The sequence below is a fragment of the Protopterus annectens genome, chromosome 3.part1 (genome assembly GCF_019279795.1).
Source record: "Protopterus annectens isolate FY-2018-M chromosome 3.part1, PAN1.0, whole genome shotgun sequence".
In the NCBI taxonomy this organism is placed as follows: domain Eukaryota; kingdom Metazoa; phylum Chordata; order Ceratodontiformes; family Protopteridae; genus Protopterus; species Protopterus annectens.
The window spans coordinates 1,902,252,337-1,902,279,958 of NC_056732.1; the positions used below are offsets into that span (position 1 = coordinate 1,902,252,337).

The following is a 27,622-nucleotide window of genomic DNA, read 5'->3' on the forward strand; positions in this document are numbered from 1 at the left end:
AGGTAGAGGGGTGGCTGTCTTCCCAAGCCCCTACCGAGGATGAGTCTGTATACCTGGAGGCATTTGGTTCCTGACCCTCCACCTCCTGGGTGCTCCACCTTTCGATCCACTTATGTGTGTAGTGGCTCGAAAGGCTTGGTCAGCTCTGGATTCTGTGGAACCTACTCCGAGGAGACCAAATAAATTCACAACAGCTCCCCAGGGCAAACAATTTCTCACTAAAGGTGTGCCACTTGATGCCATGGTGGTAGCAGCAGCCACCAAGAAAGAGTTAGCAGAAACTTCTTTGTCTGTCCATCCACCAAACAAAGAGTCTAGGATGATGGACAGATATGGGAAGCAAATGTTTTCCTCAGCAGCCTTCACCATGAGGTCCCTGAATTATCTCTCTCATTTTACACGACTTCAAAGGGATCTCCTTAAAGAGCTTGGAGATACCCTACAAGATCCTACAGCTGAGGGAGCATCAGCCAAAATTGCTTCCCAGCTTGCGACTCTTAATTCAGTAATCAACTTCTCCATGAGGCTGATTTCCTATCCTGCCAATGGAGCGAGCAGAGCCGCAGGTACAGGAGTGGCTCTCAGGAGGCATGCTTGGCTGCGGCTGTGTCAATTTGCAGAACCCTTTTGAGCATCCTTCACAAATACTCCCTTTGATGCCTCCTCGCTTTTTGGGCCTCAGGTGAAAGATACACTTACCAGGTGTGAGCAGGAAGGCAAGACTCTGTCTGCCATGGGAGTCCGTTTTTCCACTCCTAACAGACCTTATCACAAAGGTCAGAGGGGTGGAAAGATGTGGTTTCGAAAATCCCAGGGACCCTTGCCTGACACACATGGTGATTTTTCCCCCAGGGGCAGAGTGGGAAACAACAACAATGGCAGAGGGGGACCGTAAAATCAGGGTGACAGAGAAACTTTCTCTGCCAAACCCTTCCAGCATCCCTGAAAGGTTGCCCGACTGCTCACCTCTGGAGGCAGTCGGGGGAAGACTTTCCCTGTACCCAAAAGCCTGGCAAAATATAACAAGAGACAAATGGGTACTATCTATCATATCTGGAGGTTACAAAATTCCCTTCCATCAACCCCCTCTGGAGTCAAAAAAGTCCATCCCAGATGTCCCACCCAATCTAAGGAATCAAGCAGTTATTCAAGTCTCAAAACTGCTAGAAAAAAGAGCCATTCAGGAAGTCCCCACACACCAACTAGGATCCGGAACTTACTCAAGATTCTTTAGGTACCAAAAAAGACAGGGCACTGGAGACCAATACTGGATCTCAGCAGATTGAACAAATCTGTACAAAAAGAAAAGTTCTGGATGGCAACACTGCAGTCCATTCTCCCTTTTCTGGGTCAGGACAATTGGATGTGCTCCATAGATCTTCAGGATGCGTACTACCATATCAAAATGGATAAATGGATAGATGCTCCAGGAGATTTCTTCGCTTCCGGGTAGGGGCCAGTCATTCCCAGTTCAGAGCTCTGCCGTTTGGTCTCACCACAGCCCTCAGGGTGTTCACCAAATGTATGGCAGTAGTCACGGCTCACCTGAGACGTCAAGTATTCCAGGTGTTTCCCTATCTAGACAACTGGCTCCTAACTGCTACCACCAGGCATCAACTCCTAGAGGCATGGGATTATACAATATCAACCTGCACCCAACTAGGCATTACAGTAAATTTCGAAAAATCTGCCTTGTTGCCCTGTCAATCTGTTATATATATAGGAGCAGAATTAAAAACAAAACAGATGTTTGCAGGGTTACCTCAGGAAAGAGTTTTCTCTGTTCGCCAACAAGTGTCATTTCTAAAGCAGAGCAGAAATGTCCAAGTCAGACATGTCCTGCAAGCTCTAGGCTCCATGGCAGCTGCCATTTTTCTTGTACCATTAGCACGTTACCACATGAGAATCCTTTAGTGACTTCTTTTCAAGCAGTGGTCCTTCCAGGAACTACCCATGTCTCACATGATCCTGTTTACAGAAACATGCAAAAGACACCTCTCTTGGTGGTCAGTCTCCCCACTGGTGACTCAGGGCAGACCTTTCATTCAACCCCCTCCGGTAGCCACAGTGACCACGAATGCCTCCCTGATAGGGTGGGGGGGCATTATCTAGGCAGGACAGTCCAAGGCATGTGGCAGCCTCACGAGTACCATCTGCATATCAATGTCCTTGAGATGAGAGTGGTGCTCCTAGCGTTGCAAGCTCTTCAAGACTCTTTTCCTTCCCAGACTATTGCGATCCAAACAGACAACATGTCAGTTGTGTGGTACATCAACAAGCAGGGTGGGACCAGGTCCTACCCCTTGTGTCGAGAAGCCATCAGACAGTGGCAATGGGTGATTTCCTCCCAACGTTTTCTGACAGCAACGCACATCCCTGGGAAATTCAACGTAATAGCGGACAGGCTCAGCAGGGCTATCCTCATGCCTTATGAGTGGTCTCTGAATCAGGAAGTTGCGGATCTTATCGTCTGCAAATGGGGCTAGCCTTGCTGCTATCTATTTGCCACCCCCTCAACAACAAATGCAGCAACTACTTCTCCCTGCTTCCCCCTCCAGGTCAAACTCCCAGGGACGCTCTAGTCCACGATTCACCTCAGGGACTCCTTTATGCATTTCCCCCTTTTCCCCTAATTCCAAGACTCATATAGAAAGCAAAATCATTGGGTTGCAAAATGATCCTCATTGCCCCCTATTGGCCTAGACAGATATGGTTTCTGTTCCTGCACCTTCACCTTCTGGACCAGCCTTGGATTCTGGAACCAGTGCCAGATCTGTGGATTCATCAGTCAGGCAGGTTACAACAATTCCTTCAGACTCTCAAGCTCACAGCTTGGTTTCTCCACTTCCTACCTTAGCCAGGCTTCCAAGTATCTCCCCAGCAGTTCGTGGTATTATTGTTTCTTCCTATAAGTCAACTACGAGAAAGACTTATGCTAGCAAATGGAAAAGATTTTCTTACTGGGCAGAATCTAGAAACTTAGACCCCTTTTCAGCCCCAGTCCATCAAATTCTTGAATTTCTAGCAGAGCTTTTTCAGTCGGGTGTGGCTGCTGCTACCATCAGGGTATCTAATTTTCATATTGGAATTCTTAATTCTAGCATAATGTCTCATAAGCTCTGCAAAGCCTTCATGAGAGAAACATCTCTTCTTAGACCCACAGTGAGGGATCCACCTCCTCCTTGGGATCTCAATTTAGTTTTGACTTCTTTGATTCTGCCTCCCTTTCAGCCAGCAGCTTCATGTCACTTAAAATTTCTTTCTTGGAAAACACTTTTTCTGGTTGCTATCTCCTCAGCTAGACATGTTTCAGAACTGCAAGCACTCTGTGTTTGTCCTACATATATGGTGTTTCACAAAGATAGAGTTTCTCTGAGAACCAACCCATCTTTCATACCAAAAGTCTGTTCAGAAAACAATTTAAATCAATCCATTGATCTCTCCGTCTTCTTTCCCAATCATAGCAACAAGGCAGAATACAGTCTTCACCAACTGGATGTGCACAGACAATTGCGTTTTTACCTACATAGGACTAAAGAGCTAAGAAAGTCAGACAACTTATTTCTCTCCTATGCTCACAATAAGCAAGGTCTTCCAGTTTCTAATCTGACCTTATCCAAATGGTTATCTGACACCATTGCCTTTATTTATCATTTAAGACATAAAGATCTATCAGCAAAACCAAAAAGTCATTCTACTAGAACATTAGCCACTTCTGTAGCCTTTCAGTCTAAATTGCCCATAGACTCAATTTGTGCAGCTGCCACTTGGGCAAATCCTCATACCTTTATCTCTCATTACAAAGTTGATGTGGTCTCCCGGAGCAGGGCTTCCTTTGGTTCCACTGTTCTGAAGAGTCTGTTCCAATGAGCTCCCCGGGGTCTTTAGGTGCTAGGGACGCTGTCCCAAATAGCAAGAATGAAGGCGAAATGGGGCTACTTAACATAAAGAAGTTATGTACCTACCATAACATTCCATGTTAGTTGTCTTTCATCTTGCCTTCCTTCTTGCATCCTCCCGTCATTCCCCCTGCCTGGAGGATTGAGAGGAGTTCACTAGGGTTTCACTGGCTGATTTCCTTTTTCTTGGTTCACATACCAGGTAATTTTATGACAGTTTACTCTGATCTTTATTTTGGTAAATCAGTTTTAGGTTACTGGTTATTTTATATGTCTAGTGTGCGATATCACAAATGAGATCTGGGTAACTGACGCTGGGCATTCTGGGATAAGGGTTGGCCTCGAGCCAGTAAATAGCTCTCAAGCTATAAAAGTAGGACGAGTCAGAGCCGAGGATCAGCTCCGAACCCAAACAGCAAGAAGGAAGGAGAGATGAAGGACAACTAACATGGAACGTTATGGTAGGTGCATAACTTCTTTATTTAGCTAATTACTTGATAGTTGAACTTCCACTGATTCCTAACTTTAATGGGCTTCCTAAGATCAATAAAAATCCCACTATGCCACTGTAAAGACCTATAGTGGCTGGTAGAGGCTGGCTCACTGAGGCATTGTCTATCTTCACAGACAAACAGCTTAGGCCTCTTTTGGACAAATCTGAAATTGATTTAAGAGATTCTAAACAGTTTTTACAGAATTTATATGAATATAGTAGTACTTTCTCCCTTCCTGTTAATTGTTAGTTATACTTGTGATTTTGTTGTGTTCCCAATTTGGAAAGAATAGAGTTTGCTGAGGCCTATCTCTCTCAATTTAGTTCATATAATGAAGGATTTGATTGACATAATTTGTCAGTTTATTGAGATTGTGTTGGAAAAAAAATGCTTCTGTTTTTGATGGAGAGTATATTTTACAAAAATGTGGTGTAGCTATGGGTGCTTCCTGCATCAATAGCTTCGCCAGTATGGTACTTGCTCAATGAGCAAATGGTTGTGTATTTACATCAACAATGTATTCTAGTTATATTAAGTTCTATTGTCACTTTGTGTACAATATATTTATAATATGGACAGGTACGGTTAATGATTTGCATGGCGTTATTGATAATCTTCATTGAACTACTTCATTTTTGAAGTTTTCATTGAAATATTATATGGCTAATACTGAGTTTTTAGATGTTTAAGTGTTTAGGAATTTGGATATATCCTTTGGCACTAGACTATTTAAGAAAGAGTACCATAGAAATTCCTTAATTTGAATGTTGTTAAGGGACAAGGCATGCATACTTCTAGACTGAATGTATGTGAAGATGGTTATTTGAATGATTCTAGGAACTGAAATCTGACCTTATTGAACAGGGAAATAAGGAAAGTGAGGTGATCAGGGGCTGTCACAAAGTACACAGATGAGGGTGTTACATGCTAGACCTTATTTCTCTGCTGCTAGAGATAGATTAGATAAGAAGGCCCCCAGGAGCAGGAATGTTTCTTTTTCTTTATATTATAGCAGTGATGTTAGTATCATTACCAATATTATAAGGAAACATTGGTCAGTATTACTCACTGATGATAGGATTAGGGAGGTGGTGGGGATTGCCCCACGTTTCTGTTTTAAAAATAAAACAATGTTTGAAAAGACTTCTGTGTTACCCTGACAGTAATAGGAAGTTTGAGCTTAGTGGTGAGGCGCTTGGCACTTATCCATGTGGGAAGTGCAGTTTTTGTGGCTATATAGACAGTTGAAATTGTTTTGTATCTCCTGATATAGGTACTAGGATTTGTTTTAAAGTTAAAGCAGATTGCACTACTAGAGATCATGTCTATTTAGCCTATTGTATGGTCTGCACTTCATTTTATATAGGCAAGATGAATTGGAGTCAAAAAGAACATGTGAGAGAGCACTTATATCAGATCCGGGTACATAATAAATGTAATGATTTGGCTAAACACATAGAAGAAAAAGGGGCTCCACACATGTTTAAATTTATGGTAATAGATAAAGTTCTTGAGAATCCACGATTAGATGACAAGCAATATTACTGAGATAGCTGAGCTACAGTGGATTATTAGAATGAGATCGGATAGGGGTTCTGGGCTTAACGGCCAGGTTTCACTTAAACCTGCTTTAAAAGCTTGCAGGTTGTTATGTAAGGTTTAATATGGTACTTAGTCTTGGTATATATATTTTATTGTGTTACTGTTAGAATGTTTTATGCTCTATTGTTTTTATTATAAAATTATATGTATTTCATATATGAATAAATCTACAGCACAACAACAAAACGATACACCAGATAAATAGCCTGCTCCACAGGACAGCCAAAAGGAAAAGCATAAAATGGAGAAGAATAAAACAATGGCCAGCAGTTATAAAAATAAAATGTCTTTAATGGAATCCAAGCATAACTGCTTTCACAGTTACAAAGACTGCTTCTTCAGATGATACTATTAATCAAAAACCTTTATCCTTTAAATACAGTGCTTATTCAAATAGGTTCATAGGTTCATACTAGGCTATCTGCCCTAGGGCATTTATAAGCCTAGCCAGAGTATGTTTGGCTTTCGCCACCCATTTTAAATTAATTTTGCTATGCCCTTTTTCGAGGTTAGTATACTGTGCCTCTGTCTAACAGTGACACAGAAGTGATACCCGGGGTAAACCTATGATCTCCCATCCACTCATCAAGATTCCTCTTGAAGAGAGTCAATGAGGTACTCTGCCTAACCTGGACAGGAATTTTATTCCATAGTGAAGGGAGCCTCTGGGTTATGAATCTGTCCCTCCAGCATGTCCTATTTATTTCGGTGCTGAGGTTCAAGTCTCTCGAGCGTGTAGCTCGATGGGATTTGGATTTTTTGAGGTGCAGCATGTCCCTTAATTCCGGGTTGGACATGGCCTTATACGTCAGGCACAGGTCACCTCTGAGCAGTCGGTATGCCACTGAGTAGAGCTGGAGTTTCTTTAACCGGGCAGCATATGGCATCTGTTTGAGCCCTTTGATCCTCTTGGTGAGGTACTTTTGGGGTCTTTCCAGTTGCTGCAGGTGTTTGGTAAGGTACATCCCAAAGGGGCATTGTACTCGATTATGGGCCTGATGAGGGATGAGTAAAGAGGCACGATGACCTCCCTAATCTAGATGTGAATCCCTTCATGATTAGGTGGGCTATATAAAATGTTTTTCTAACCACTTTGGCCACGTGGTTGTCAAATGAGAGATTGCTATCAACTTGGGTTCCCAGGTCCCTAATGACTTCTTCTGTACTTAATGGATTACCACCTATGTGGTAATTTGTGGCACTTTGTTTTTGCCAAAGGGGATGACTATACACTTTTTGGCATTTAGCTTGAGGCCATGGCTCTGGCACCAGTTGTCTGTTTCTATGAGGCCCTTTTGGAGGATGCTTGTGTCGGCTGGAGAGTCGATTATGGCACCCAGTTTGCAGTCATCTGCGAACTTGGTCAGCCAAGTCCTTCCGTGTTGGCCTGTACCTCCGAGAAATATATACCAAACAAGAGAGGTCCCAGGACTGAGCCTTGTGGGACGCCACTTGTAACTGGTTTGGAGTTTGACATGGCTCCAGCAATTCTAACCATGTGGGTTCTGTCCTTGAGCCAGTTTGCAACCCATCTAGTGACATAGGGGTTTATATTTAAGCTGGTGAGCTTATCTATAATGCCCGAGTGGGGTATTGTATCGAAGGCTTTTGCGAGGTCCAGATAGGCTGTGTGGACCACCTTCCCTTCGTCAATGGCCTTGGTGACTGTTTCAAAGAAGTCAACCAGGTTTAAGAGGCAGGATCTGCACTACCTTCCTGATTGCTTGTTACACATTTGAAGAAACAACATAATTGCTACTACAAAAACAGCTAGTATTAAATACATTTATTAAAACTAGTTGCATTCAAGGCTGTATAATAAAATATGTAGCTATAACCACATTACCTATTTAGTATATGTATCTATACAATATGCAAATTACATATAAACAACCTATAAAAAATAAAAATACAAATTTTTATTACCCTGCTACCCCACCAGTATACACAAATTGTTTAACATCCTACTAAAACTATGTTATCTACGCAGAGGTCTAGCTTTCAGTATGGGTTTGATGGGGACTTTGTCATTCAAATCACTGCCACTGTCAGCTCTTAATTTAATAATGCAGTGGGTTTCATTTGTTTCTGCCTTGTTTTTAACATCTCCACGTCTCCCATCCAGTCTAGTTTTTCTCATAACTAGGAAGTGAAATTTATGCGTGTCCCCTTTGTGAATGACAAGTTTAGCTAAGGCATTAGTGGTGGTTCTGGTATTAATATATATATATATATATATATATATATATATATATATATATATATATATATATATGGGTCTACTTCTATTCGCTGACAGCCCATTTCACTGAAACCCATTTGGTCGACAGCTCATTTCATCGACAAACATTCTAGGTGGGGGGCTGCACCCCACACACCCCCAATGTGGGGGGCTGTGCCCCCCACCCCCAACTATATATAACAACTCCACAGTCGCACAACAGTGGGGAGGGGGGCAAATCCCAGGTTTTTGCCTTGAATACTTTTGTCAATGAAATGAGCTGTCGACCAAATGGGTTTCAGTGAAATGGGCTGTCAGCGAATAGAAGTAGACCCATATATATATATATATATATATATATATATATATGTATATATGTGTAGGTTCATGTCGTTTGATCGACAGTTCATTTCACTGACAGTTCATTACATCGACAAGCATTTGCCCCCTTCCCCAATGTTGTGTGACCCTGGAGTTGATATATATATAGTTAGGGGGTGTGGGGGGCAAAGCCCCCCACCTAAAATGCTTGTCGATGTAATGAACTGTCAGTGAAATGAACTGTCGATCAAATTACATGAACCCATATATATATATATATATATATATATATATATATATATATATATATATATATATATATATATATATATATATGTTCCCTTATCCTATCACATAGTCTCCAACCAGTTTTGCCCACATAGAATGAGCCACAGCTTATGCAGTAGGCTAAATAGACCACATTTCTAGTGCCACATGTAGCTGCAACACTAAATGTAAATGTCCTATCAAAATCGGGATAATAAAACTGTCCTGTTGAATTTATGTATTCACAAAAGTTACACATATTACAGGGACTAGTTGTGACACCCGTGCACTGATCTGGTAATCAAGGAGCCTCAATTCTCGCCACTAACACCAGTGAGGGCCCTGCACATTGGGAAGGATAACAAGTACACACACACAGTAAAGTACAATTTCCCTTAAGAGCACACAGAGATCACAGTCAGTCTGGGGCTGGTTTCTCCCTTTCTCTTCAGATCCCCAATAAGACTCATCACTGGCACAGCTATAGGGTCCAGATCTCAGCGTAGTGGTCAAGCTAAAGCCTCCAACCCCCTCTCTGTCCAACCAGTGCTTCATGTCCCTGCCCAAGTAGCTGACACACACACACACTTTGAGATAAGAGTTATATGCAAACACACAGACACTCCTGGGGAAGGCTGGCACAGGTTCTCTGGCTATGCCCCATTCTTGCCCAGACTATAAGGTAGAAATCACTGCCACCAACCACTATTATCAGCTACTATAAGGCCCTTTCCAAAGGGTGACCAATTTGACTGTGCAATATTTCTGTTCTTCAAATAGTAATTGTGACCCATGGCTAAAGCTGTTGGAGTGGCTTGGACAGTATCACCAAAATACATGCAATGTACGCTAAGAGCTTAAATTATCTCTACACAAAACAGCCACAGTTGAAAGGTTTTAAAATATTTAATAGGAAATAATAAAAACACAAGACAAATCTTATTACTTCAACAGAATGACATACAGAGTTCAGAGATCACAGGAAACTTTTAAAACAATGTTGTAGGATAGTCTGACATAAATATAGAAAACAGCTAGACTAATCTGGCTAAATTTCTATCTAACTCTAAGAGAAATACTAAGAGCAAAGATCCTGCTTACAGAGCAAAGGCAGAGTGCTGGTAAGTTTATATGTTCAGGTTAAGACAAAATCCAAAATTTTATTTTATTTTATTTATTTATTTATTTTATATTTGTTGACCGGGTTTGTCCGACTGGGCTATAATTGTCTGTTTTCAGCGGAGGCCCAAGGAGAAAAGGTCCAACAGAAAAACAGAAATTTTACATATTGAATACATATAGAATACAAATATGCAGTACTGCTGAGTCATTTCAGATTACATCATTCTTAACAGTTCCGAATTAGCTTCCCAGGCTAACAGAAACTCCAAGTTTAACATGTTTTTGTAATCTTGCACCTGCAGGAAGCCACAGCAATAAAAGAAATTTTACATCTAAAATCTAGCAATTAACTCTGGTCTCAAAACAATAAAAATAATTTGCTGGTCCAGACAGTTATCTCCGAGTTTGAGATCAAACAGTCAAAAAATGCTTCACTTACTGGCTTTCTTCCAGCAGAGTGCACTGTGGTTATATTTTTGAAGCTCAGTACAACATATAGTTTAATCATAATATATATACTTCTCTTTACATTTGTAAACTAAGCCTGTGGATTATATTAATATTTACAAATGACAGAATTATTTACAAGATTCTATCTCACTGGGCTGGCAGCCCCTCGGTTTTTTCACATTTCATCCCCCACATGAGAACTCAAGCTAATTTTTCAAGTGACCCTTGAGAAATGTTGCTTGAGCAGGTTAGGTCTGTCTGAGAATACCTTACCCCATTCCCTGTCTTGAGAGCCCATCTTCGTTGGCATTGCTAATCCCACTGGGTTGCTGCACTGACATATCATATGCTTGCAACCCTATGCTCAATCTTAGCAATTTAGCATTTTGCTGGCTGGCTCGGTGTAACCATGTTAGGGGATTGTGATCTGTAACTACAGTGAATTTCCTTCCATACAGATAAAAGGCTGAAGTGACCTGTGACCATTCAAGATCTCCTTTTTTCCTTTTCCCTCTTTTCCCACCCTCTTCCCCCTTTCCCCCCTCCTTGTCATCCCTTCCCTTTCTCTTATATACATTTTGGTTTGGTCCTGCAATTAAACTATTGCATGTATAATGGTTTTGTTTGAAATATAAACCCATTTTATTAGTTATGACCAGTCCTGGATATTGTTTATATATTCTATCATGTCTTATCAGATTTTGTTGATATATAAACATGCAATATACAGCATTACATATATAGTGTGTTTTTACCGTATGTTTAACACATCAAAATGCATATTTTATTATTATCAATATGAAATTATTAATATAATCAATATTTAGGAATGAATGATATATATTCTCTACATATATTTTACCTGCAACCCTACTTGTATTTTTGCAGTATTTATTTATCATATGTATATAGTTGCGTGATTTTATCAAGTAAGTGGTTTTGTAGAAAAGGATTCATATATAAAAATTAAGTAGATTTATGTAATGAACGCTATATTTTTCTTAATAGACCTATCTAAAATTAAATTGATTATTCATTTTTTGCCATTTGCATCTTTTAAAAAAGAAGTTTTTAGAATATACATGAACATTTTAAAATGTTGTGGGTGTATAGGATGCATTTCCCCTTTAAAGCACCTTACTAAACTGTTTTAATTGATGAATTGAATGTTTAATTGATGGGAGTTTTTGTATTTAAGGATGGGAGTTTTTATTATTGATTGTAACCTGATGAAGCGCACCGGGATGGTGCGTGAAAGCGCTTGTTCTCTTTAAATAAATCTTCGTTCTACATCGTGGTGGTTCCTTACAGTTTTATGATAAGGCTGAAGTTTCTGCAGTGCCCACACTATGGCTAAACATTCCTTTTCTACAGCTGCATAGCATTCCTCCCTCGGTTTGAGCCTACGACTGAGATAAACCTCTGGGTGCTGCTCTCCCTCTGAAGAAATCTGGCTAAGTACAGCCCCCACCCCATGGTTCAAAGCATCCACCTGCACAATAAATTCTTTGCTGTAATCTGAACTGGCTAACACAGGGGGTCCTCCCAAAGCTTATTTAAGCTTCTGGAATGCCTGCTGACATGCTGTAGTCCACACTACCTTTTGTGGCTTGTTTTTCCTTGTCAGGTCTGTGAGTGGAGCAGCTATGGTAGTATAACTGGGGACAAACTTTCTGTAGTACCCTGCTGTCCCTAAGAATGCCCTCACCTGCTTTTTGTTAACATGTGCAGGCCATGCCTGAATGGCTTCCACTTTGGCAGGTTCTGGCCTGATCTTACCACTCCCCACTCTATGTCACAGGTAAGAGACCTCTGCCATACCCACCTGACATTTTCTGGGCTTAATGGTCAACCCTGCCCTCTGTAGTCTGCCCATCTCCTCCCTGACATGTTGAAGGTGCTTTTGCCAGGAATGGCTGTAGATGGCAATATCATCTAGATAAGCAAGGGCAAGCTCTCCTGCTCCAGCTAGGATATGATCTACCAGCCTCTGGAAAGTTGCTGGGGCATTTTTCATCCCAAAAGGCATCTTTGTGAACTCATACAAGCCAGAAGGAGTCACAAAGGCTGACTTCTGTCTAGCAGTGGGAGTCAAGGGCACCTGCCAGTAACCCTTGGTAAGATCAATGGTGGTAAGATACTTAGCCCCACCCAGCTGTTCTAGGGCCTCATCTGTCTTAGGCATGGGGTAAGCATCTGACTCTGTGTGATTATTTTATTTTCTGTACTCAACACAGCACTTGGTGCTGCCATCCGTCTTTGGCACCAGCACCAATGGGGAGGCCCAGTGACTGTTGGACTCTTGAATTACCCCTAGTTCCAACATCTCCTGTATCTCCTCCCTTAGAGTCTGTTTGACTCTGTCAAGCACCCTATAAGGGGCCGGCCTAATAGGCCTTTGGGGTCCTGTATCCACCTGGTGCTGCACCAGGTGGGTGCACCCTGGTTTCCCAGTGAACATGTCCCCAAACTCCTGTAACACTGCTTGGATTTCTTGAACCTGGGTAGGAGATGGCTGCTGGGACATTGCTACCTCCTTCCACTGAGGTGTCACTCCCAAGTCTCACTTAGGAGATTAGTCACAAGATCTCCTTCAGACTCCTCCTGCAATCCACTGCAAATACTCAGCACAAGGGCTTCCCTATCATGGTGTGGTTTCATCATGTTAACATGGTACAATATGTGCTCCTGCCTCCTGCTTAGCAGTTCTACCATGTAGTTAACATCACTTACCTTTCTTACCACCTTGTACCTGTGCACTTGCCCAGTAATCAAGGCGCCTCAATCCTCACCACTAACACCAGTGAGGGGCATGCACATTGGAAAGGATAACAAGTACACACACAGAAAAGTACAATTTCTCTTAAGAGCACATAGAGGTCACAGTCAGTCTGGGGCTGGTTTCCCCCTTTCTCTCCAGATCCCCAATAAGACTCCCCACTGACACAGTTATAGGGTCCAGATCTCAGCCTAGTGGTCAAGCTAAAACCTCCAGTACCCTCTCTGTCCAACCAGTGCTTTGTGTCCCTGCCCAAGTAGCTGGCACACACACACAAACACACACACACACACACACACACACACACACACACACACACACACACACACACACTTTGAAATAAAAAGATAAGAATTACATACAAACACACAGAGACTCCTGGGGAAGGCTGGCACAGATTCCCCAGCTATGCCCTCTTCTTGCCCAGACTATGAGGTAGAAACCACTGCCATCAACCACTATTATCAGCTACTATAAGGTCCTTCCCAAAGGGAGACCAATTCAACTGTGCAATATTACTGTTATCCAAATAGTAAGTGTGATCCAGGGCTAAAGGGGTCTATATTAAAACATTGAACGCTTAAAACAGAGACAGTGTATCAGAACAGCGATTTCTTTCCTAGGGAAATAAATCGCTGTTCCAACCACAAAGAAAAACCAGTAAACAGTTCCAAATACATACACATGTACCTTAACCCTAATTCTACCCCCCCAAAAAAAAGTAAACAGCTGAAAACACATATACACATAACTCAACCATACATCTAATGCAAAAAAAAAGTAAACATTTTAAAACATATGCACTTACCTTAACCCGCAGGTCAGTAACTGTTGCACATTTACACTCCGGAGTTATACCGGATAAGGAAATCTCTGAGACCACACTACAGTGCAGAACACGGCAAAGCAACAAAGTGGTCAAGTGACTTCTTTCCCAGGGAAAGAATTTGCTGAACAGCCGCTTCGCTGTTTTGCCTGTTTACTCTGTAGGTGTCGATAAAAACGCATTTGACAAAATGTGTTTTCATCGTTCTAATAGGAACCCGGCTAAAGCTATTGGAGTGGCTTGGACAGTATCACCAAATACATGCATTGTACTCTTAAGAGCTTAAATTATCTCTACACAAAACTGCCACAGTTGAAAGGTTTAAAAATATTTAATAATAAATAATAAAAATACAAGACAAATCTTATTACTTCAACACAATGACATACGGAGTTCAGAGATCACAGGAAACTTTTAAAACAATATTGTAGGATAGTCTAACATAAATATAGAAAACAGCTAGACTAATCTGGCTAAATTTCTATCTAACTCTAAGAGAAATACTAAGATCTAAGATCCTACTTACAGAGCAAAGGCAGAGTGCTGGTGAGTTGATGTGTTCAGGTTCAGACAAAATCCAAAATGCTATCTCTCTCTCTCTCTCTCTGAGAAAGTCTTTAAATGAATAATATGGAGTACTGCTGAGTCATTTCAGATTACATCATTCTTAACAGTTCTGATTTAGCTTCCCAGGCTAACAGAAACTCAGAGTTTAACATATCGTTGTAATCTTGCACCTGCAGGAAGCCACAGCAGTAAAAGACATTTTACATGCAAACTCTAGCAATTAACTCTGGTATCAAAACAATAGAAATAATTTGCTGGTCTAGACATCCTGTCTCCAAGTTTGAGATCAAATAGTCATAAAATGCTTCACTTATCATCTTTCTGCCAGCAAAGTGCACTGTGGTTACATTGTTGAAGCTCAGTACAACATATAGTTTAATCATAACATATAGATGTTTTTCATCTCACATTGCTGCAGTCCTTACACTTGGGTAGTCCGCTGTCCTCGGTCGGCCCGACTATCAAAGTATAAGGCTGACGTCGGTCAAGGCGCATTTGACTGACATCAGGACGTCAGGGTACAAATGCGCATGACCGACGTCATATCCTCAGTCTTTTTTGCCGCATGGTCCGATGCAGAAGCAGCTTTGCAAGTGCCGGTTGGCGTTCTGAAATTTTTCGATTCCGGAGTTTCAGACCGACTCAAAGTTGGCTAAGTACCCCGTTGGGGAATATTTTAGTTTTTTCTTGCCTCAGTGGTTTACCGGATGTCAGAAAAAGTGAATAATTGTATTTCTTGTGGGAAACAGATACCGCATAGAGATTATCATACTTTGTGTATTCCTTGTTTAGGGCCTGAGCACGACGTTGTTGGGTGCCGCTCTTGTGCTAGATTCAATAAACGCACTATAAAGAGAAGGTTAGATTGTGCCAGGTTAGTCTTCGGGAAGCGGTGCAATTATAAAATGCCGTCGGATGCTCCGACGCCCGCTTCCTCGAAGAAGCGCAAGGACAAAGCAATTAAGCCTAGGCTAGAAGAACCGTCCGTACCGGACGCCGGTTCTTTAGAGGTGTCGGTGGAGCCGGTGGTTCCACCGGAGGTTTCTTTGGGTTCCCTAGGAGAGACTTTGTTGTTGCAGGATGTGGCCTCTCAGGAGGCAGGTCAGGCTGAAGGGGCTTCTCAGGCTACTATACTACCCTCTCTTCCTAAGGTGGTTAGGCCCTCTCCTTCTGTTTCCAAGGCTTCTCCCAGGGGCAGGCCAGGTTTAGCTTCAGTTGGTGTCACCCCTAGTTCTTCTGGAACTGTGCCCAAGAAGCATATGCTTAAAATGGCAGAAGATTTGATTACTTTGATTAGGGGTTCTTGCCCCCTCCTGATAAGAGGCCTAGGGTGGAGCCTGAGTTAGGGAGTTTTGAGCAGGCTTCGGATGTTTCAGAGTCTTCGGCTGAAGACTTGCAGGAGTATTCTCCTTATTCTGATTCTGAGGTGGATGATTCTACTCCTCCTGCTTCTCCTCCTGAGGATTTTTCTTTTTCAGAAACTCTTCATTCCATGAGGGAACATTTTAAGTGGGAAGGTCAGGACTTCTCTGATTCCAGGAAAAGGCTTAGGGAATTTTTGTTTTTACCCCAGCATAGGCCTTTGGCTATACCTCCTGTTTTGGATGTGGTGGAAGATGTTTTTTCAGAGGCTTCTCTTAATCCTGATTCTTTGCCTCCTGCTCCTGTTAAACCTGATGGGTATTACAGGGTGCCTGAAGCTCATAAGTATTTTTTTAAGAGTCCTAGGGCGGACCCAGAAACTGTTAGTCAGGGGCCTAAAGGTGTTAAGGCTTCTGTTGTCAAGAATCCGGTTCCTTCTGATAAAGAGGCCAGGGCTTTGGATAGATGGGGAAAGAAAGTTTATACTTCCTCCACTCTAGCTCTGAGGGCCTTGAATTGCCAGTTTCACATGTTGAAATACCAAAATTATCTCCTTTCACAATTGAAGTCTAAGGTTGATGCTCTGGCGGAAGGTATTGATTGTAAAGAGTTGCAAGATTTAGTACATGTTTCTGAACAGGTGGGTAAGCATTCTTTGCAATGTGGTTTTGATGCTATACAGGGCTCGTCTAGGGTGGCTGCTACTGGGTCAGTTATTCACAGGCACGCCTGGCTGAGGGATCAGAATTTATCTGACCATGTTAAAACAAGGATTTTAGATGCTCCTTTACAATCTGATGTGTTGTTTGGTTCTCCTGTTGAGTCAGTTTTAAAGAAAATGGAAGACAAGGCTAAGTCTATGCAGACTGTTAAATATTTTTTGCAGGTTCAGCCTCCAAAGTTTAGTAGAAATTGGCCTGCTAAGGGGTGGACGTATCCTTCTTATGATTCCCAGTCTAGGGGTAGAGCTAGACGTGGTAGGGGCAGAGCTCAGGGCTCTTTCAGGCCTAGGACAGGAGTTCTCCTGCACAGTCTTCGGTGAGGGCAGGGGTCAGTCCTTTCGTAAACAGACCCAATGACCTACCTTTTCAGCTGCCAGAGCCTTCTCGTCTGGCAGCACCTTTGGGAGGAAGGTTGGCACTTTTCAAAGAAAATTGGAGTTTAATTACCCAAGACAGATGGGTATTGGATATCATACACCACGGTTACAGGTTTTATTTCCATACCTTGCCTCCTTTCAAAGGCATGCCAGACGTTCCTCCTCCACAAAGAATAGAGGCTCACAAGCAAATTTCTCTGTTACTCCAAATAGGGGCCATTCAGCCGGTCCCTATGCCAGAGGTGGGCCTAGGATTTTATTCTCGCCTGTTCCTAGTACCAAAGAAAGGGAACACGTGGAGAGCAATTTTGGACCTATCTATCCTCAACACTTATCTGGACATTCCCAAGTTCAAAATGTTGACGTTACAGCAGCTTTTACCTCTGCTGGGCAAGGATCATTGGATGGTAACTTTAGATCTCAAGGAGGCTTATCTTCATGTTCCTATCAGACTGAGTTGCAGGAAGTATCTGCGTTTTCGAGCTGGGAATTCTCATTATCAGTTCTCTGCATTGCCCTTTGGCTTATCTACTGCGCCCAGAGTGTTCACGAAAGTTCTGGCTCCAGTGATAGCTTTCCTCAGGTTAAAAGGAATACAGATTTATCCTTACTTGGATGATTGCCTGATTCTGGCTCAAGGAAAGGACGAACTTCTTCATCATTTACACTATGTGATAGCAGTGCTAAGATGCCTGGGGTATTCTGTGAACGAAATAAAGTCCAGTCTAGTACCCTCTCAGGACATGTGCTTTCTGAGTGTGAGACTGAATACAGCATCCCAGATGGCCTTTTTGACCCCGGACAAACAAAAGAATCTTTCCCTTTACTTTCATCAGTTGTCTCATCTGTCCAGGCTGACTGCAAGGACAGTCCTTCAAGCCTTGGGGTTCATGGCATCTTGTATTCTGGTGCTTCCCAATGCCAAACTGCATATGAGGAAGCTGCAATGGTATCTCAAAAATGTATGGACACAGCACTGCCAGGAATTGGACACTGTCATTCAAATAATACCTTGCATTCAAAAGGAATTTTGTGGTGGGCTCAGGAATGTCACCTAAACAAGGGACTCTCTGTGACCCGGCCAGAGGCGAGTCAGATTCTAACGACAGATGCCTCAGACATAGCTTGGGGAGCTCATCTGAATGGAAAGTGGATACAAGACAAGTGGCCTGCCAGACTACAGCATCTACATATCAACTTGAAAGAGATGTTAGCAGTCCAGTTTGCATTAATAGCTTTCAAGGATTTACTTCTTCCAGGGCAGGTGTTGATTCTAACAGACAACACAACTGTCATGTGGTACATCAACAAGCAAGGCGGAACACATTCTTATCCCCTCTGCAGGCAAGCAATGATTTTGTGGGAGACTGCTCTCAGTTTACAGCTAAATCTTCAGGCAAGGTTTCTGCCAGGAGCACAGAACTCCTTAGCAGATGTGTTGAGCAGACAAATTATGGATCCCCACGAGTGGAAATTGGATCCTCATGTATTTCAGAAATTGACAGTGTCATGGGGAACTCCAGACATAGATCTGTTCGCTTCTCCACTAAACCACCAGCTGCCAAAGTTTTGCACAAAAAGGTTTCATCCCACAGCTTGGAAAGTGGATGCTCTTTCTTTCAATTGGAGCAATCTTCATGTGTATGCCTTTCCACCTCTGCCTCTCCTCCCAAAGGTACTACTGAAGGCCAGACAAGACAAGCCAAGGATGATTTTGATAGCTCCAGATTGGCCTCGACAGCATTGGTACCCATTACTGGGAAGCCTGGTACGGAAGCCTCCATGGCCTTTACCTTCGATTCCACACCTGTTGTTTCAGGAGGACAGTCATTTGCTCAATGTCAAGCTTCACTCTCTGCACCTAACAGCCTGGCATATTCTGTTTTGAACCGTAGTGGGCCTCCACTTCCACAGCAAGTTTTGAATGTTATTTTGGAAGCTAGAAGGCCTAGTACAAGGAAAGTGTACGCAGATAAATGGAAGAGATTTTTATTTTGGAGTGCAGCAAAGGATTTTGATATTTCCGAGCCTAATTTAAGTGTGGCTCTTCAATATCTTACTGAGTTACTGGACAAAGGTTTGTCCTTCTCTTCTATTAAGGTTCATGCTGCAGCAATTTCAGCTCACTATGATTGTGACCCACCATTGTTTTCTCATCCTTTGTTCAAGCAATTTCTTAGAGGGGCAAAGAATATAAGACCCCACGAAGAGCTCCTACGCCTGCTTGGGATCTCAATTTTGTGTTGGAGAAACTCACTCTACAACCTTTTGAGCCTGCAGCTACTGCTGAGTTAAAGTTTTTATCATGGAACACTGCTTTTTTGTTGGCTATTACCTCTGCAAGAAGGGTTTCTGAGTTACAGGCCCTTATGGCGGTTGAGCCTTTCTTAATTTTCCATAAGGATAGGGTATCTTTACGTACTAATCCTTCCTTTATGCCTAAAGTGGTTTCTAGTGTGGCTTTAAACCAAACTATTCATTTGCCTGCTTTTTATGCAAATCCCCAAAATAAAGGGGAAAAGATTTTGCACACTTTAGATGTACACAGGCAGTTGCGATATTATTTGGACAGAACTAAGGGGTTCAGGCAGTCTCAGCAGTTATTTGTTTCTTTTGCTTTGAGTTCTCAGGGCAAGCCTGTGTCAAAACAAACTATTTCTAAGTGGATTGGGTTTTGCATTGCTTTCTGTTATTCCCATCATGGCAAGGAAATTCCAGCTGGGATTAGGCCTCATTCCACTAGGGCTACTGCCACCTCGACAGCTTTTTTGAGGGGGGTGGCAACTAAGGATATTTTGGAGGCAGCTACTTGGAGTTCAGTGCATACTTTCTCTAGGCATTATCACCTTCCACTTTACTCTAAATCCAGGGCTGGTTTTGCCACTGCTGTTTTGCAGGGCATTTTGGCAGCTCCTGCTTCCTTATAGTTTAGCCATCCTCCCTTACCTCTGCTTTGGGATTCTACCCAAGTGTAAGGACTGCAGCAATGTGAGATGAAGAACATAGTACAGTTTTGTACCTACCATAAATGTAGATGTTCGAAGATCCACATTGCTGCAGTCCAATTTACCCTCCCTCCTTCCCTCTTGGAGGCGGTTGTGTGGGTTGGGTTGTTAATAGGGTGTATATTGTATATATTGTACATATTATTAGTGCTAGGATGGTTGGTTGTTGGTTTGCTGTCTTTTGGTTTTGACCTTTATTTCTAGGGTCTTCTGACATCTGGGGCAAGAAAGGACTGAGGATATGACGTCGGTCATGCGCATTTGTACCCTGACGTCCTGATGTCAGTCAAATGCGCCTTGACCGACGTCAGCCTTATACTTTGATAGTCGGGCCGACCGAGGACAGCGGACTACCCAAGTGTAAGGACTGCAGCAATGTGGATCTTCGAACATCTACATTTATGGTAGGTACAAAACTGTACTTTCTATTTACATTTGTAAACCAAGCCTGTGGATTATATTAACATTTACAAATGCATACAATTGTTTACAAGATTCTATCTCACTGGGCTGGCATCCCCTCAGTTTTTTCACACTACTACTCATTCCAAAGTCAGTATTTCACTGAGTATTCCTACCCACTGAACAGGATAACCTTCTTTTCAGGGATTTCATATTTTTTATATGCAAAACTCGGATTATTACCAACAATGGCTAGTATCCTTTCATTAGCTGCTAGGATAGGCCAAAACTTCTTATATATATATATATATATATAGATATATATATATATATATATATATATATATATATATATATTAGTGGGTATTCTAGCATTACTTGAAAAATAAGCAGGTAATCTCACTATATTATGCTTATTGTTACCCTGCATTTCAGCGTCCATCCCCTCAATTACATCAGAGAAGTAGGGATGTGCCTTTTCTGTTCTTTTTTCTTTGACCTCCTGAATAATACACCTAACTTTATGTGCGCTATAGCCCCTGCTTAAAAATCTATGCTCCAGTTCTTCTATTTCTGTCACAAAAAATCATCCTTTTTACATAACTTGGAAATTCTCACAGCTTGTCCCCTTACTATATTATCGAATACATGTGGGGGATGCATGCTACTTAGGTGTAGTAAATTAGTTCTGTGACAAGTTTTCCTGTGCACTTTGGTGCTAACATCCCCTGTTCGTGGCTTGGACATACTTATGTCCAAATAAGGTATCTGCTCATATGAATATTCCATGGTAAAGTTCAAAAAGGATGTAATACCATTCATATAGAAATTAAAAGCCTCCAACTCTTTTTCTGTGCCCCTCCATATTAAAAAAAGGTCATCTACAAACCATCGGTAGAAGCATACTTGTTCCCTGTATGGTCCCTCCATTATGGGCCCTTGCTTCCAAGTGACCATTACCAGGTTGGCATAGCTATTTGCACAGGATGTGCCCGTAGGTACGTCATCCACTTGTAAATAGATGTCCTTCTCAAACATAAATATATTGTTTTCCAAAACTGTCTCTATAAGGAGGCATAATAAATCTATATACTTAATTTCATACTTACTATACTTAACCAAATATTGTCGTAGCATAGTTATTCCACTTTCATTAGGTATTTTTGTAAATAATGACTGAACATCTAAAGTGACCAGAATGAGGTCAACCATGCTGTCTTGGTCCCTAAAGAAAGCATTTAAATCTCTCAGAAAATGTTTTAAGTTTTGTAAACTTACAGAACTACATTCTAATAAAGGTTTAACCTTTTTATCTAAGAAAATGGAAATTGATTCTGTGCAGTAATTTCTCCCCAAAACTATCGATCTTAAAGGAGGGTTAGTGGAGTGCTTGTGTATTTTGGGTATACCCTGTATGACTGGAATAAGAGGTTCCTCTATTTTAAAATACTTATATAGGGAATACTCAGTAGCTCTAGATAGTAAACTATCCTAGTACATTATTCACTCTATTTATTATACTATCCACTTCCCTTTGTGTAATCAGCTTATGAGCTCCATCTTCCATCAACATTCTTCTCATACTGAGAACATAATGTTGATAATCCATTACTACTACAGGACTGCCCTTATCTGCTGGGTGTATAACAATGGTATTATCTGTTTGTAAATTAACAAGTGTCTTATACTCAAACTTAGTCAGATTATTATATGTCATATGTACATCCCTTACATTAAACTCTTCTATGCACAGTATTTCAAAAACTTCCAGTACTGGATGATTTATTGGAATGTAAGTACTAGGTTTTCTAAATTGAAATGCCATTTCATCAGATTTAATACTTGCAAAGTTCAACTTTAACATTACATTTCTTATAAAACACTTTAAGTCCAAAATAAAGTCTGTTACTATTGATTTCTGAGAAGGAATGAAAGAAAGGCCCTTCTCAAGTACTGCTTTTTCAGTTTCATTTAACACTCTATCAGAAATGTTCCAATTCATGGATTGTCCTTGACTGTCCACATTTTCTTTATAGTTAGTGTGTGAGGGTTGGTCGATTTCTTGTTTCCTCTTCACCTTTGTTCTGCTCCAGCTCCTGGGGAGATGAAACATGCTCCCCTTTTCCTTGGACATAGGCAGAGGGAATCAGTATCAGTATTTATTTAATGTTTGGTTTGCTAGAAAACTATTTACTTTTGGGTTTGTAAGATATAGTTACATGTTTATATGTTTAGGTATTCAGCCTTTGTTATTTGTTTACTTTAACTTTTATTTTATTGAATATGGTGACTTAATGTAGGATTTGTTGGAGGGGCTCGGCTGTCACATGATTTTAAAGCTGACCATTTGAGTTTAAAGAAAGTTTTTGGCTGTCACATGATTTTAAAGCTGGTCACATGATTTAAAAAGTTTGTCATATGATTTTTTTAGTATTTAAACATTGTGGTTTTGGTTCACTTCATCTGAAGAAGTTTTATTATAAAACAAAATGAAAGTGCTACTATTACATTTCAAGTTATTTGAGTTGGATTTGTTGGAATCTATGAGGCCTTGTGTGTGTTTTTTTTATTAGTTTTTCTCCTGGTTTGGTTTGGTTTATATTTTTGTTTGACTGGAAAGTTAATCACATGTGAAAGCTGATGCAAAGTCTAGTTTAAAATCCTAGTTTTGTGATGCAGAGGTTTAGAATAAAAATAATACTTGGAATAACTATTATGCACACTGACTTACTGGACTTAAAGGTGTGTGTGTGTGTGTGTGTATGTGTGTGGGGGTATACATTGTGTCTCTACCATGCAAAATAAATAAGATAGATATTAATAGGCAGGGCTCCAAAATATTGAGCAATTTGCTGTAAATGCAGTTTTATTGGACCACCCCTTGCCTTATTGCCAATAAATAATATCTCAAGCAGCCTTATAGTTAGCTTGCCAGTGAGAATTATCCATTATTTGAGAAGCACTCTCCTGATGTCCTTTTACAAACCCCTATAGTTTATGATTATTGGACATGTAGATATGAAATCAGTTTTCTATTGTTCTGATAACTATGTCACTAATAGTTCTTTTACAGTAAAGTGGAAACTTCATACCTTCTCAACTGTGTGGTATTACTTGTCAATTAAACCAATGCAGGGAAGTTAAATAATTATTACAGTTTCATCAGGTGATGCCAGTTAATTATTCTGGCTTTAAAGGAAGCAAATAAAGCCAAACTAATGGTATCTTTCTTCTTTATTCACAGTGTGATGTCATACATAACAGATTACCACTACTTGTCGTGTGTTCTTTATTTTAGGGTGACTGCTATTATGAATAAAGCCACTCTCAGAGAGAATTCTTTAAGCTGTTCTGTTCACTTTTTAGTGTTTACCTTAAGGTGCTGCAATTATTTCATGTATTGGAAGTGTTCCTCTAATTAAGGTTCTGAACTGTGAGAGTAAACAAAAAGGTCTATATTACAAACTCGAAGTTACTGAACTTTGAATATCATATGGTCAACACCATATGATCGAAGTTCAGTAACTTTGAATATGTAAAAAAAAAAAAAAAAAAAGTAATGATTATAAATTGCTTTAAGCAGGGGGCAAGCCCCCCTGTGCCCCCCACACCCCCGCTACTTAAATATATCAACTCCGAGGTTGCACTTCAGCACAACACAGCGTGGAAATGGAAAATTTCCATTTCCTACACTGTAGCACGATCTCAGAGTTGGTATATTTAAGTAGCGGGGGGTGCAGGGGGCTTGCCCCCTGTTTTTTTTTTTTTTTTTTTTTAATTATTACATATTCAAAGTTACTGAACTTCGATCATATGGTGTTGACCATATGGTATTCGAAGTTCAGTAACTTCGAGTATGTAATATAGACCCAAAACAACAGTATGGTGAACCAACTGTCTGTCTTACTCCTGTAAGAGAAGCCAGTAGCAAAACTAGCTCAGGATGCTTTATTGCTTCATTTTATGTGCTCTTAAATCCTGGTCTGTTTGTTAAGTAAAGAGTAGTGCATTCCTGCATTGCATGTGTTATTAAGGTGCATGCCTATGGAGGTTTCTGTGAACTAATTCAGAATGCTTTATTGCTTCATTTTACGTGCTCTGTCTGTTAATGTAAGTAAAGTGTAGTGCATTCCTGCATCACATGCATTATTTACGTGTGTGTTCGTGCCATATATCTGTGGAGTGGCTACTTGATCATTAGTGCACAATTTTACTCAAAGCTGCATCCTTAAAGCTATATTCATGGGGAACAGGAAGGTCTGTCCTGCAAGATATATCTAGGCAAATTTTTCAGCATCTTGGCTTTATTTGCTTTTTTCTAGATATTGTAAACTAAACTTGCTTAGGATTTTTTACTCTTCATGGTGAACGTACTGCATGAAGGTAGTAGAAATATTTTAATATGCATTATGCCATCTGATCCTCAAGAGACACTCATGTATCCAGTCTTGTTCCCACACATTGCATTCCCCTTTGTAGCATGGTTCATATTTTCTTAGGTACATATTGCACTATAATTGTATGAAATAAGTTAGAAACAGAGTAGCTGAAATAGCTTTCATCATTATTTTTATAGATCACTTGACCATTTACAGTAGAACAAAGAACGAAGAGGGCTGCATGAACATATCTTGGCCCAGATGAAGGATACAAGTAAACATGTTATCCTGCAGATATGGGCAGAGAAAACTGAAATGGGTGAATGCTAGCTGCTAAAGCTAGTATTTATAGTGTTTAACTTTCTGCAGGAGGGTCTCTGACGATCTTTGAAAAGGACTAATTTGACAGCTAGTCCAGAGGATTAAGAGTCAGTGCCGTTAATAAGCTGCTTCCCTGAGTGCAGGGTTTGATTTCATTTACACTTCATGTGACAGGGTGTCATTTAACCAGAGAGTGCTTCTCACCTGAGTCTAAAATGGCTCATATGGATCAGAGTTATGCCTCGCTTGATAAAGAGAAATAAGTTAAGAAGATGGGAAGGAAAAAGGCATTATTGGATGGTATAATTATTTTGACAATGGTCTTTTGAAATCTGCAACAGGTATTCATTCTGAATTCTGTTTAGTTCAAAATGAATGGCTTCAGATTCAGGATGTAAGATCTTATATTTTAGATAATTTTAGGAGGCTCTTGCAATCAAATCATAATAATAATCCTAATCTAATAATTTATCTATATAAAATCGTTTACAAAAATAAAACAAACTCTTCTGTTCTTTATGATCTTTATAAGATTTTAGTACATCAGAAAGAAGACACAAATGACACTTTCAGGAAACAGGATAGATTTACTATTTTATCCTATGATGATAAATTATTAATGATAAAATCATTATGTAGTATCGCTTTGACTCATTTGTGGAAGGTATGTGCACAGAGATGTTTAAACAGATTTTAGCAAAAATATGTAAACATAAAAAAATTCTGTTGCTGGAGATGTATTATTTATGATTGTTCCTGTTTATTATCTTGTTGGCAAACATTTAAGAATTTCTTACAAGCAATATGGCCAGATAAATTCTTAATTTCAAAAGAGATGATGATTCTTATTCTCTGACCCTGAGTTTTATGAAAAAGGTCATTACTACCTTTTATATACTATTGTAGCTGTTGCAAGAAAGACTATTGCAAGAAAATAGAAAGTATATGAAGAATTCATCACTTGTTAAGAACATTATCTAGTAAGGAATACAAAATCTGAAAGAAAAGATTGCCATCACCACTTGTCTCCAGTCATTGGATTCAAATTCATCAGTTATTGCAAACAATGACTTTACCTGCTAAATAACTATTTAAATATCATTCATTTTAGTGTATGTAGTGTAAATAGTTGGGTGTTTCATTTTAGTTGTGAATTGTATAAAAATATGGTGACATGCATTTATGTTCTTATTAATGAATGATTTATTAATACAATATTCTTAATAGAAACATATATTAATAAACAGGCAAAAACAAACAAAAAAATAGGATTTTTTACTTTTCCATATTTAATTCCTGTCGTTTTACTATTATTATAACAGAAAAGTATTATGCACTATCAAATTCCTTTTGTGCCCCTTTTAAGGCAAAAATTGCATATTATTTCATAGCTTCTTCAACTGGAACAATTTCTTGCTTGTTAAAAAGTAATGTATATTTCAGAAAAATTACCTGAGACATTTTGACATGTTTTATTTATGCATTGGGTAGTAATAACATATATAATTAATTTTATGATCACTGCAACATCTGAGGTCTGTGTTAAGACTGGCTAAGCACATTTCTGTGTTAATTAAAGGGATATGTGAACTGGGAGCTAATTGAGACTTGCAGATGCAAAGTATACACATGAAAAATGTGAGTGTAAACTGAAGTCTGAAGGCTGTAAAATAACTGAGTTCTTGAACTATTGTAACATGCTGCCAGTAATTATGAGAAACCAGCAATGATTGTGTATTTTAGCTTTCTTTATATCGGAACACAAGATGTTATGTGGTCCTATCTCGCCTACATTCTTTACTCACGGGTTTGGAGCCGAGAATCGGCTCCGACTCGGCCAACTATTTCTCTAGCATGAAGTCTCTAATTGGCTGGGATAACCCGGTATCCCAAAATGCACCTCGCCCTAGCCCCAGATCTCGTTTGTCGCTCGTAGAGTTAGGACGTGGTCTCGCTTGGCTGTGGCTAAGTACCCTTTTCAAATACTTTTTCTAAGTATTTTAGCAGTCTGTTGTCTTGTAAAAGCTATTTTAATAGCTAGTCTTCTATTTTGGCAAGTTTCTTGTGAGCATTTGTGAGTACTGTGTTTTTTTGTGGTATCCCTCTGTTTCGCGGGCTAGGCCCATTTAAGTTAGAGGACCTCATCCTCTCCATTGTTGTTCCCTTGTAAAATTGTGCTGGTTTTTGCTTTGTCGGTGGTTAGTTTCCCTCCAAAGAAATGTTTAAATTAGAGTTTCCTTGGCCGTTAGTGTTATCTGTTTTTTCCCGCCTTCCTCTTGTGTTTGTCTCTGTCGGTTAAGAGTTGTGCGGTTGTTTACCATGTCTAAAGAGCAGAAAGAACATAAACCCTCCGGGTTTAAGAAGTGTATGAAATGTGGCTACAAAATGTCCATTACAGATGGGCATTCCATCTGTGTTTATTGTCTTGGTGCTATTCACCTGCAAGAGTCCTGCAGTTTTTGCTACGTTTTTAGCCCTAGGGTACTGCAGGAAAGAAAAAATAAAC

General features: G+C 40.3%; 1 protein-coding gene across 1 annotated transcript in view; it reads left to right on the forward strand.

The window, feature by feature from the left end:
* LOC122798817 overlaps positions 1-27,622 on the forward strand; it is a 3,666,270-nt gene that overhangs the window by 1,344,885 nt on the left and 2,293,763 nt on the right. The window contains exon 10 of the mRNA XM_044067940.1: positions 6,231-6,280. Coding sequence (XP_043923875.1) covers positions 6,231-6,280 — 50 coding nt within the window. The remainder of the gene's footprint in view (positions 1-6,230; positions 6,281-27,622) is intronic.